Raw genomic sequence first — 13,108 nt, 5'->3', positions numbered from 1 at the left:
AACATGTGTACACACACACAGTCCCTTGCACTAACTCTCGCCTTTTGTGTATTTACTTACAGAAGAAGAACGCCGTATTAAGCCGGTAGACTTAGACATACGAGAAAAGTGAAGTCACGTTTGTTTAATTAATGTTTTATAAAGAGCACACCACGTGACCGCTTCTTTGAGAGCTACAGCTATGTAAAGTCAGCATTGATCAGACTACATTCTCCATTCTCTGTTTTGAGTGTCGGGTTTAGTAGGCCTATCGTGAATACTTAGGAGTGAAGGATTTAGACTTTAGAATCACGGATAGGGAGTGATGAACTGAACGAGTGACGGCGAGTGAAGGGTTCAAGTGACGGGTGGGGGGGGGGGGGGTATGGTTTACAGGGAAAGGCTAGAGAAAACGGATAGGGGCAACGGCTACATTCTGTTTCCAGGCTACATTTTGTTTCCATCGATGGCAATCCATAATAAATACTAACAACTACAGCCTAATAAAGGAAAAATATTACTTACATCTGAAAATAACATGTTTATTTTTATTTATATAATTATCTGCTAACATGTGCAACATAAACACACCTCATGCCAAAAAAGATAAATTTAAATGTATTATAATGTATAATGTAAACATTATAGGTAAAAAAAATGAAATCAGGTGTATACATGGAGGACATCTTACCTTGAACTTGAGTGTTAGGTCCAGATGGCAACATTGAATTAAAATTTGGAGGAGCCGATGACGTGGCATGAAGAGGCATATGCCCGTGTGACGGACCAAAGGCACCAGCATGGCTGTTCGTCACCCGCACTGTCATGTGTCCGTTCGAAACGTACTGAGCGCACCCGGAAGTATCTCCGTTGGGCGTCGAGGGGTTAATGGCGGCGCTGGCGTCGAAATTGGCGTAGTGTCCCTGGTGCCACGAGGCGTGGCCGCCAGACCCAATGATGGGGGAGGGGGAGCTGTGCCCGTGGGACTGTGTCGGGTGCTGCATGCCTGGGGCGTTGGCCGGCACGTTGATGTACTCCTGCGAGAGGGATAGATCCGGGGAGAGGTGGGCCATGGAATGCTGTGACGAGGAGCCCGGGGACGGGCTGTGGCTCTGGGTGTGCCCGACGTTCAGGTTGCCGGTGAAGTTCCCCGAGCTGGTCGTGCTGCCGCTGCTGAGCGAGACGCTGTTGGTGAAGCGCTCGTCGAGGCAGCCGAGCCAGTTCTGGAAGTTGGAGCGCTCCTCCGTGTTGATGGCCGGGTGGATGAGCGAGTAGGACAGCAGCTGCCGGCTCTCCTCGATGTTCACGCCGTTCTTGATGGTGTGGCTGAGCAGCTCGTGGATCAGCTGCAGGTACGCCTTCTTCACCGTGTACTTGCCCGCCTGCAGCAGCGGCAACAGCTGAAGCAGCTGGTGGATGACGATCTCGCGCTCACCGTTGTACAGGCTCCTCACGTAGGCTGAAAAAGATCAAATCACGTTTTGATACAAGTTAGGGTTAACAAAATATAACTATTTCTACAAGCTTGTACAAGCTCCTCGCGTAGGCTGGAAAAGATCAAACCATGTTCTGATACAAGTTAAGATTGAGAAAGTATAACTTTTTCTACAAGTTTGTATAAGCTTCTTAACGTAAGCCGGAAAAGATAAAAATCACGTTCTGATACAAGTTAAGGTTAACAAAATACAACTTTTTCTACAAGCTTGTACAAGGTCTTCACGTAAGATGGAAATTATTACATCACGTTTTGATACAAGTTAATTTAAGGCCAACAAAATGTAACTTTTTTTTCTCTACAAGCTTGTATAAGCATCTCACGTAAGCTGTCAATGACAAACCACGTTAAGATACAAGTTAAGGTCGAAAAAATATTATATAACTGCTTTTTTTTTACATTAGCATATATAACAAGACTGTTTTAAATTTAGCCTTCAATGTAGGCCTTATTCAAAGAACGGGTACAATGAAGAGTGAACTAGTAAGATATGTCTAAACTCGACAATCACGGCAGTGCCTCGCTAATAACAATTATGTAGAAAACTATTCTCACTTTTAAATTCATTAAATTAATTTTATTTAAAATCAGACCATCCTTTTATCTCTCGTACACACTTAAGATTATACTATATCAAAACTTCCGCATTGTCTAAACCGGTTACTCCAAATGTGTACATTTATTTAAGTCAACCTGAATTTAGGAAATAATTTACAAAGAATAGCTGATAATACGCAGCCTTTACAATTCTAAAGCTAGATAAATGCAATATTGATCAGACTAATTTTTTATGAAACTGCTTTAAATCCACGCTTTATAATAGCGTTGTTTTTATTTATTTTTAATTGTGCATGCAAATAAAAATGAATACATCATCAACAGTGTATTTTTTTAAACAGAAAAAAGGCAAATTAATTATTACGAGAGATTTTCAACATTAGCAGACTAGATTTTAGTTTTTATTCTTTACACCTACAAAGAAACACATATATCAGCATCAGAAAGGCTTGACCTTTCAAGGACGGATATTAGAGTCAGGGGGTAGGTGTTTTAAAAAATGACGTCATATGTGAATGACCTCCGCGTTAGCCAAGCATTCGTCAAGTCAGCCAGCAGCTAGTCGGAAGTGTAGCCCTGGTAATAAAGCCATTAGGTCCTCGGTTGTTTGCAAGTTTTAAAGCCCCGTGACGCTCTACGGGAAAAATTACCTGACCTAAGCGGCTCCACACAGACGTCAATAGCTGTAAAACACATTTAGCTAATGTTACCAATAAACATCATTTTTTTTTAATTTACAAGCTTTTAGTCAACTTTGCATCTGTCTGTCGTGATTCGTACGTCATTAATGGAATCTTGCGATCGTAATTTCACCCACTTTTACCGAACCGATTTTTTTTTTCAAACTTGAAACGTCGAACAAGCAAAGATAGGTGTAAGGGGGTGGGGGGTTTCCATTCATTCAGAACTTCCACACGGCACACGGACGGGCGGGGATGGGCGATACCAAAAAGTTCACCTGTTGAATTCAACTTCAATACACCAACATGCTACAACAAACACAACACAATTTACATGCAAACGAATGTATACATTAATACGGCAGTGCTAAGGCGGTTTAAAAAATCCGAGCTTAGTGTATAGTTAAAAAAATCTAAGTAGGCGCACCTATATTTATACAAATTAGTACATCTGTGGTAAGGTAGGGCGAAGAAGGTTTCAAAAAGGGGTCATGAACCCCAGGTGACCTTACGACATAATATAATGCTGCAAAGCTACTACAGAAATTAATACTTTTCAAACTTGTTTTTCATACAAAAAGTAAATGTTTAACGCAGATTATTTGTTTGTTTTTTAGTGTGTGTGTGTGGGGGGGGGGGCGAATAATCGTTCATCATACTTTAAAAGCATTGTATTATTCTAAACACATTCTAGACCAGTGGTTCTTAACTTTTATGGATGTACCAAACACCACTAGTCTCATATATGCGCATTCACAATCAATCAATTCACCGTAGTTCTTTCGTCCGCACTGACAAAACCCCGATCGTGGAACCCTAGATCGATCGAACCCAGGTTAAGAACCACTGTTAATATAATAAATATTTAACAACAGACAAATAATAACTATAAAAATTAAAAGCAATGCACTGAATTCGTTTCTTGCAAGTTTCGAGTGGTTCTTTAAATGATAACTTAACAATGCACCATGATGACATAATAAAGATGTTTAATTTTTTAATTAAATGCATTAAATCCAGTAGTACGCATATTTTAGACATGCGACTTTCTTACTACTAACTAATAATAGAAAAATTAAAAAGTTAATATTTATGCACTAAAATAATGAAAATGCATAAAGCATCACTGCTGTTAATGCGTTACCATAAGATGTATTGAAAAACACTTTTTTATTCTCTTTCTTTTAGTGCATACAAAAGGCTTACTATAAACTATTTTTAAATATTTATTTATAAAATGTTCAACAAAAGGCTTACTATAAACTATTTTAAAATATTTATTTATAAAATGTTCAACAAGTAACTAATGGACTATTACCGATACCCGCCCAGGTTCTAAGCCAAACACTGACCTTGACTCATACCCAATCCCTGACTCTACTCGGGATTTAATTCCGTGTCGTCTCATCGACGTCTATAAAAAAAAACGCAGTAAACATGTGTGCTGTATACATGACTATCTGCCCCCCCCCCCTCCCCTCGAGATTCCCAGTCAAACACACAAGTGAAGGAAAGGTGAACGGTGTTGTTACGACCAGCGTTATCTACGCCATATCTTTACAATAAACAAATCAATGTCACCATCTTGTTGTCATGGCATGAATCAGATTTAAAAAAAAAAATAATTCTTCAACTCAAAAATGTTGATGAAATGTGAGTGGCCTATGGGAATAAACGGTTAGCACAGGCATAAGGATGGTTTTGTTTACATATCTGATTTTTTTTTAATATGACGAATCATTCACTCCGGGGTTTTTATTTCTGTATTTTTATCCTATCGAATTTCCCTGGGTTTTTTTTTTTTTTTACATAAAATAAACGAGACAAAGAAGTGACGTCGCGCATTACTCTCAGCACCGCAAGGGGAGAGAAATCAATCAACACGCGATACGAGAGATGTCTACATCACTACATGAGAGCTGGCGAGAGCTAATTGTGAGGTTTCGTGGTTACAAGCTGTTGGCCCATTCCACCCAGGCTAAACCAGTTCACAACACAGGGTTACAAAGCACATGTGTTTACCCAAGTTAGACGACCAGTCCACAGCACAATATTAAAACAACACAGATGTGTCTACCCCGGTTAGACCAGTCCACAATATTAAAACACCAGTCCACAATATTAAAACACCAGTCCACAATATTATAACACCAGTCCACAATATTAAAACACCAGTCCACAATATTAAAACACCAGTCCACAATATTATAACACCAGTCCACAATATTAAAACACCAGTCCACAATATTATAACACCAGTCCACAATATTAAAACACGTGTCCACAATATTATAACACCAGTCCACAATATTATAACACCAGTCCACAATATTATAACACCAGTCCACAATATTATAACACCAGTCCACAATATTATAACACCAGTCCACAATATTAAAACACTAGTCCACAACATTAAAACACCACACGTGTCTACCCAAGTTAGACCAATCCATAGCACAATATTAAAACAACAAAGATGTGTCTACCCCGGGTTAGACCAGTCCACAATAGGGGTCATCCATTTATGACATTCCACACGCGGGGGGGGGGGGGTCCGAAAAAACTGACTTTTGTGGACGCATATGGACTTTTATAAGGAAAAAAAGTGGATTTTTGTGGACGGGGGGGGGGGGGGTCTACAATCCAAAAAATGTGTGGACGTCATAAATGGATGACCCCATACTAAAACACGTGAATATCCACGTTAGACCACTCCACGACAGCATTAAAACATTAAGATGTCTCCTCACGAGTCGTTTTAAAAAAAAAAGAGGCGTTTGTACTACGTGTCGATTTAGAGGACCTCCCTCTACAAGGTCGTCATTACTTTTACGCTGTACCCCCCCCCCCCACACACACACACTTAAATTTCAAAGGGAAAGAAACACCGCCCAACACAGCCCGACGTAACAAGAGGGATGTAGTATATAAACAAGGCGCGTATGTCACGGTGTGCTGTCCTTCAGCTTCACAATAATTGGACTGTGGACTGGATGTGGATCATCCTGTGTCACCCGCGGTTGGAAAATAAAATAATGAATGATCTAAGTAGACCTTGTGCTCACAAAGTAGTCACCCGTAAACGTCGTCGCTCTGTTGTACACCATTTTTTTTACCTCCCCCTCCTACCCAGCGTCACACCTCATCCTACCACCCACCCACCCTCGAAATTGCATTTCTTGTTGGTTTTTTTATACGAGGATTTCTTTCTAAATTATATTCTGAGCTCGGTCAACACTTAGTGTACTGATCAATATTTAAAACAATGTACACAAAAAAGTCTTTTAAAATCGGGAACTAATATGGCTAAAATACAGTTTCTAATCTGTTTTTTTTTTAAATGTAAAAGTATGTAGGTTAGATTTTCTGAATCTCCTCTATCACCATACAAAAAATCTAAAACATCCCCCCCCCCTCATCGAACTGATGTCGTTTCTGAACCACAGCTACACTCTTGAGTAACTAAGTGAAAACTACCACAAAGCACTTGTTTACATAATGAAGATAGCGGGGAAAGCCTACAAAACACTATTCTGTGTACTAAGGTGTGAAAGAAAACCTACAAAGCACATGTCTGTATCTCAGCGACAGAAAGCCAACAAAACTCCCTACAACAAACAGGGATGAAGACAAACATTCATGTTGAAATGGTGTGGGTTAATTCTAAGTTAAAACCTCTTCTTGCTTTGTTCACATACAAGTTTTACAAACAGTGAAGTTGTAAATAAATCATGTGTCTCTTACAAAATACCAGAGTAATTAAAACTAATGTGGTAACTGTAGAAGCCTTTCACAATGTTTTAACCAAGCAAAACATAGCTGACCAGCATCTCAAATGAGGACTGAGTTGGTAACTATGGCAACATCCATATTAATATAAGTAAAGATTTACCTCATGATGAAGCAAAGCTATGCAAGATTCAAAAATAGATCAAAGAGGAGAGGTAGCATAGCGTAAATCAGCTGGACATTGGTCAAGCAGAGCCAAGAGACTTGCAGTGGAACTAACTAACCAGTCATGTGTGATGGTCAGCTGACCAAGCCGTAGTTGTTTAGAGTAAGCAGCAGTTGGGATAGACATCAGAGTTGGTCAGTTTATTATGTAGGACAAAGTGTTAGAAGCCAGTCGAGTAGAGATTATGTATTAGTTAGGAGGTTACAGTTGAATAGATTGTTAGGGAGTAGTTACAATGGACAGTTGGATAGCCGATGTGTATAAGACAGTAGGTGGCAGCAGTGTTGGGATATTGAAACTTGTGTATATAGTAAATAAACTTGAATATCACATAGACATAGAATTAGACTTGTGTTGATTTCACATATACGGCCCACAGCATCAGTGGAGTCAAATCCCTAACCCACATATATACACATTATGGTGATGTATGTACAAAAACATCTCATCTTCCCTCACCACATAAACTCTTTAAGAATATAAAGTTTTACAACAGATTTAATTAAAGACCAGCTATTAATAACAGACAATAGCATGAACAAAAGATTATACTGATTAGAAAGTTTCCAAAATATAGACACCTATTAGAAAGCAATGTAATACCTTATGTATACAAAGTTAAGAGGGAAAACTAAAGAGGAACCTCAAGCAGAGTATAAAGACATTCAAAGCTTTGAACAATGTGAAACTATTCTCTCTGGCAGCACACAGCAGTAACAAAAAATGACTGGTTAGCCAGAGAACTGAACAATTTCCTTGTCAAAAGAAGGGTTGTTTAAAAGTATAGAGCATTTTTTTTTAGCTTTAAAATTTCAAGCTGGAAGTTGCTGAATGTTTTCAAGATCATTACATTTTGTGGTGTAAAACTTTTCCCTGTTGGGGTGTGGTTGCCTTTTTACCGCTCTTATTTTATTAATGAAAAATAAGTAATTAAAAAATAATTCCCAGGTGGAAAGCATCTAAGTGATATATGTAGAACATCTGCTTTTCTTTGACACAAGTTGTTTTGCACACAATGGATAGTATGAGGTTTGAGTACAAGTATAATAGTACTGTGTTTGATGACTGCTAACCTGAAAGTCTCAAGTTTGGATCCCAGGCATGGGTCTCTGACATCCCTGAGCCCACTCAGCTCTGATGGGTGCCTGACCTGACTCACATTAGGGAAAGTATAGGCAGATGGGCTTAGTGCTGACCTGACCACACTATCCTTTCACATGCAGAGGTCATTAAAAATAAAAACTCTACTTCGCCTGCCTAGTGGACCACAAGATACTAAAGGGTACTTTACTTTCTTTTATCGATACTACACCAAATAAAAAAGTTACAGTCTTTTCTTAGTCATTTCACGTTAGGGTAAGTAAAGGCAACACGTTAGGGTAATTAAAGGCGGCTGGGTACAGTGCTGACCACACTATCCTTTCATGTGCAGAGGTCACAGAAACAAGTGAACTCTACTTCACTTGCCCCGTAGACCGTCAGGTTTGAAAGGGAACACTACTTTACTTACTTAGTCAACTAGGAGACAAAAAAAATGATTAAACACAACAAACAGCATTATCTATTTAAAAAAAAGTCTGGTATGCACTTTCTCCAGGACTGTAAGTCGTAAGTGAAGGGCTCTGGTCTGAAGTTATACAATTTGTTTAAAAAAACATGATTACCTTCATCGTTTGCTTTAGCCTCCAACTGCTTAACTTCCGTGCAATCCGCCAGTGACTGCTGTATCACCTGGTCCAAAAACTTGGCCTGGATGGGTGAACTTTTCTTCAACAGTGAGTACAGCGCCACAGTCTGTTCGCACTCGTTCCACTCCAGGAACCATGTAGTGATCAAGGACACCTGCTCCCTGAAGTTGTTGGCCTTCATGTTAGTACAGCGATCCAGTCAATGACTTTGTACCAACAGATCTAAACTGAAGGCATGGTCTACACTCTACACTCTCAATCAAATCTATTAGGGGAAAAAAAATTAAACGATTAATTACTTATATTTCTAGCAGTAACTGGATTTTAAAGAATATGGTATAGAAGATATGGATAAATAAATGACCTAATAATAACATAATCTTTTTGCTTGCAGCTAAAAAATAAACTAATGTAAGAGATTTTTCTAAGAAAACAGGCATGGCAAAAACACCATTATAAAGTATTATCTGTTAGTAATAATAGTATCACAGCTACTCTCAAAAGAATTAAGGTCAAGGTATGGATACTAATACAAAATACTATTTACTACAAAATACTATTTACATTATTTCAATTATAAACCAAAAAAACAGCTAAAATATGTAAAACCTCATTCTTATTAAAAATGATTTCAAAAACAATTTTTCTAATAAAATGTTTTTAAAAGCTAGACTGTCACTACAAAAATATGCAAGGAGCTCTGAATAAGGGCTGAGAAAAAACCTCCAGCTGAACCTAATATCATTTGTTGATCAATCTAAGGCTTGTTTTGAAAAACTGTCTCCACCCTTCTTCCCCGTTGAATAGCAGTTCAGTGAGGTTTCACACCTGACTGCCTAACTTAAATGAAGGGGCCATGGACCAAAACTAGTTCAGTTCTCTATCTATAGCCTTTAAAGCTGTTCTGGCAGAGTGTACTGATGTGTATTTTACATCCTATACCCAAGTCATGATGGGAGAACAGAAGTGGAACAAACAAAAATGGGAAAAATAGCATGATTTTTTAAAACTCTAGAACAATATGATACTGGTCAAAAAGTCTGGTCAAGATAAAGTAGCTGCACCTAAGTATTACAATAAATTGACATTTATTATATATTTATATATAACAAGTTTAAAAAACTGACAAATAGCTTCATAAACAGATAGAGCAAAGTACTATTAAATAAATAGTGTATTGTATATAATATACCTATTCATTCAATACTTATTTGTGTGTAACTCAGTATAACTAAGAGCAAAAGCTACATATAAATCTTGAAAGCCGTCTCATCACAAATAATCCCAGCTCTCACAATGATACCAGAAATTAGAATCAAATAACAAAAAGTAATAAAAACAAACCAAGGCTAGAAGAATCAAACTCAATTACTAGCTAACTGGAAGTATAGAGTATAGGTCTACAGATACTTTACTTTGAGCTACTATCCGAATTTCACCAAAAAAGTGTTCCAAAATGTTTTTTAATTATAACTATCCAAAATGTTTTAACTATAATTAATTAAAGTATTAAACTTTGTACTCTAGTACTCAAAACTAAAAACATTAGGTCTTAAATATTTTACCAAAAAATACAGTATAGACCCTGGAGTGGCCATTTACAGTCCTACTTATACTGAAAGAGGCTTAAATAAATGCTAGTTTCAAATTTACAGCCTGAAAGCCTTATCATTCACAGTGGGGCTGTAACTAACTTATCTCTTATTTAGGACTGAATAAGCCAGTCTCCACTGTGCAATTTATTGCTGAGTTGTTAATTGAAACAATGTGGCTGTAAAGAAAGAAAGTTAGCCATGTTTTTTTTTATTTTTAAGGTTGCCTTTAGTTAACTTTAGTGAGAGGTAAGAATTTTTTTTTATGGCAAAAAGTTATTTAAAAAACAATCTAGAAAAAGTAATTTTCAGAAGCATGTTCAATGGGAGTATTCCTTGAGTATTTAGATTTAGGCTAACACAATAGTCACACTTTGACTTGATCGAGTGGCATCCTTGATGTAATCATGGTATTTCCCAACTCTGCAGGGTGCTTCCAATCATGTGGCTGTGTTGTGTTAGTAGTAAACCACTAACATTTGTTAGTACTTTAGCACTAATACATTACACCTCATTTCTTGCAAGAGTCCATATTGTGTGAGAAATACTAAAGTTAGCAAATGACAACACTTTTTAAATACTGAGGTCAAAGAAATAGATTCACTCTAATTATACCTGCACTGTGATTGAAATTGTATCTTACTCACTACTTATAACAAGAAATATTGAAATTAAAATTTATTTTGACAACCAAACAATTTATATTATAATTATGTGCAATTTGTGTATGCCATTGCTGGCCCCACTTTTGGCTAATGAGTCACTGATGATAACAGTATCAATGTGATTAACTGAAAGATTATTTTTTATTTTTATAACAAAGTGTTTTAAGTTTTACCAAATAAGATTGTTTTTAATGCTTATTTTATTTAGTCTCTCAAAACCCCAAATGGTTAAAAATGTATCGTGTGCATTTTGTTTCATTAGAAATGACAGTAAACCAATTCTGACCTGATCAATGAGCTAACTCAGTAGAATTGGGTGAAAGAAGCACATGAAAGTTTTAACCTTGTCTTATAAAATTATTTTAGTACTTCAAATCACAAAATTAGCTAATCCCAAAGGCAAATTACCAAATTAGCCCAGGTTCCTTTAAAGTTAAAAAAAATGAATAGAAGAACATTAAAATTTCTTAACAACTATTCCACATTCAAAAAAGTAAACTTGTAATCCAGTAGGCTATAAATTATAAATTGAGAAAAAAGGCAGATACCACCAACACCTTGGGAATCAGTATTGCACACAATAGATATAGATCTAATATCTGAATAATAAACAAATCAGCACCCCCCCCCCCCTTCTCCCATAGGTGAACCACACAAGAAAGGAAAGCATGGTTGGATGGTGCAGCTCAACCGTTTAGTCTGGCTAGACTTCTAGTGTCTAGAGTATAGATCTAGATATATCTAGCTAGATATATGTAGGCCTATTTTATATGCCTTCAGACAAGCACTGGAGTGGAGTGGGCAAGCTACACAGGACACAGAGGTATCCATGAAAAGCATAGAAGACATTGCCATGACAATGACCTAGTGCAGAATGAATCTAGATCTAGATCTAAAGTCTAGGTCCTTGCCAAAAAAAATTGTGAATCTGCTGTTTCTAGATCTAGTAGATTTAGTATAAAGTATAAACCTAGATTTAGATTTATTTAGAAGTTTAGGGTCTAGATTTCTAGATCTAGAATCTATTCCCAGATCTGTGTAGTCTAGATCTAGACTAGTACACTAGCCCTACTACTACTAGATCTACTAGCTTGTTCTAGAATTAAGAACTGGACTCTAGAGCTCCTAGAATCAAGATCTAGATTTCTAGTCTAGATCTAGACTTGTAGACACAGTCTAGTGGAGTCTAGTCTATAAGTAGTGTAGACGAGTCTAGGGCCTAGGGATTTCATAAAGATGTAGATCTAGATTCTAGATCTACATCTTTATGAAATCCCTAGACGCCTAGACTCGTCTACATCTAGAATCTAGATTTCTAGACTCTAGAGATCTAGACTCTAGAGATCTAGATTCTAGATTAGATCTAGACTAGATCTAGAATCTAGATCTAGATCCATCTAAAATCTAATCTAGATCTAGCTAGAGTCTAGACTCTAGATCTAGTCTAGATATCTACTAATTAACTATCTAGATATAGCTAGAACTAGAGACTAGATCTAGAGATCTAGATCTAGAGACTAGATCTAGTCTGGATCTAGATCTAGATATCTAGATGAAATCTGATCTTCAGGCCTAATTTTTTTTTTAAAACTTAGTTTAGAATTTTATGCAAAAAAAAAAAGCTTATGGTCTAAAATCCTAAATTTAATTAAATTACGCAAACCTTCACACCACCTTCACTTTGAATAATATAAGCTTAATCTGGCTAAGTATTATACTCTAAGTAACATCTACAATACTAGATTATAGATCTAGTCTAAATCTAAACAGCCTAGTTTAGTATTAACGGGATGTGTATTCAGTGTTTTGTATTGGTCTTTGTGCTATTCGTCGTAGCATAGGCTTACCAAGTGTGTAGTCTGGTAGACAGAGAGAGGTGAATAATAAAAAAAAAAGTGGCAAGGGGATTGGAAGAAAACTAGAGATTTAATCTAGTCTAGAGATCATGTAATAATATCAAGACTTTCAGTCAATACAATGAAATCACGATAATAACTTACGTGTTTATAATCTAGAGCAATACTGCAGTAATCTCAAACTGAATGCGTACACTGCGTAGCTTAAATAACAAGAACAAGAAATCCAATTTTGATATTTTGACTCCACATGTTGTGCTTTTTCACTATGCTAATGAATGACGTCATGGCATGGCGGGTACCCCGCGGAAAAATTTAGCTGTGTCGCACAGACCAAAATCTACGGAATACCAACTGAACATATTTTGTATAAAAGATGGGGAAGGGTTCGTCAATAATATTTTTCAATAAAAGATTTCAAAAGTAGATCTAGATCTATATGTTTTATCTTTTGCAAAAAAAAAAGTAATAACTTTGTTATCAATACCTAGCAAAGTGCTGAGCAGAATCATTAATAACCTGGAAGCTTATTTCAGTGTAGCCAAGTGTTAGAGCGCTAGACTGCTCACCCAAATGGCGCTTAAATCCTCTCATGGGCATTCGAGGAAATAAACACTGTGCTTATATCCTCTTATGG

The 13,108-nt window shown here is 37.0% G+C and overlaps 1 protein-coding gene across 1 annotated transcript in view; it reads right to left on the bottom strand.

The window, feature by feature from the left end:
• The window catches only part of LOC131931384 (protein Smaug homolog 2), a 29,226-nt gene extending 16,489 nt beyond the window's left edge, over positions 1-12,737 (bottom strand). Inside the window, exons 1-3 of the mRNA XM_059288187.1 lie at positions 12,616-12,737; positions 8,335-8,623; positions 671-1,438 (exon numbers count right to left, since the gene is read on the bottom strand). Of these exons, the coding sequence (XP_059144170.1) occupies positions 671-1,438; positions 8,335-8,539 (973 nt within the window). The 5' untranslated portion in view covers positions 8,540-8,623; positions 12,616-12,737. The remainder of the gene's footprint in view (positions 1-670; positions 1,439-8,334; positions 8,624-12,615) is intronic.
• Positions 12,738-13,108: the final 371 nt, after the last annotated feature.

This window comes from Physella acuta, unplaced genomic scaffold (genome assembly GCF_028476545.2).
Source record: "Physella acuta isolate Inbredline_101_S28 unplaced genomic scaffold, ASM2847654v3 ptg001956l, whole genome shotgun sequence".
Lineage (NCBI taxonomy): Eukaryota > Metazoa > Mollusca > Gastropoda > Physidae > Physella > Physella acuta.
The sequence above is the reverse complement of the archived record's forward strand: the minus strand, read 5'-3'. Positions and strand labels throughout refer to the sequence as shown.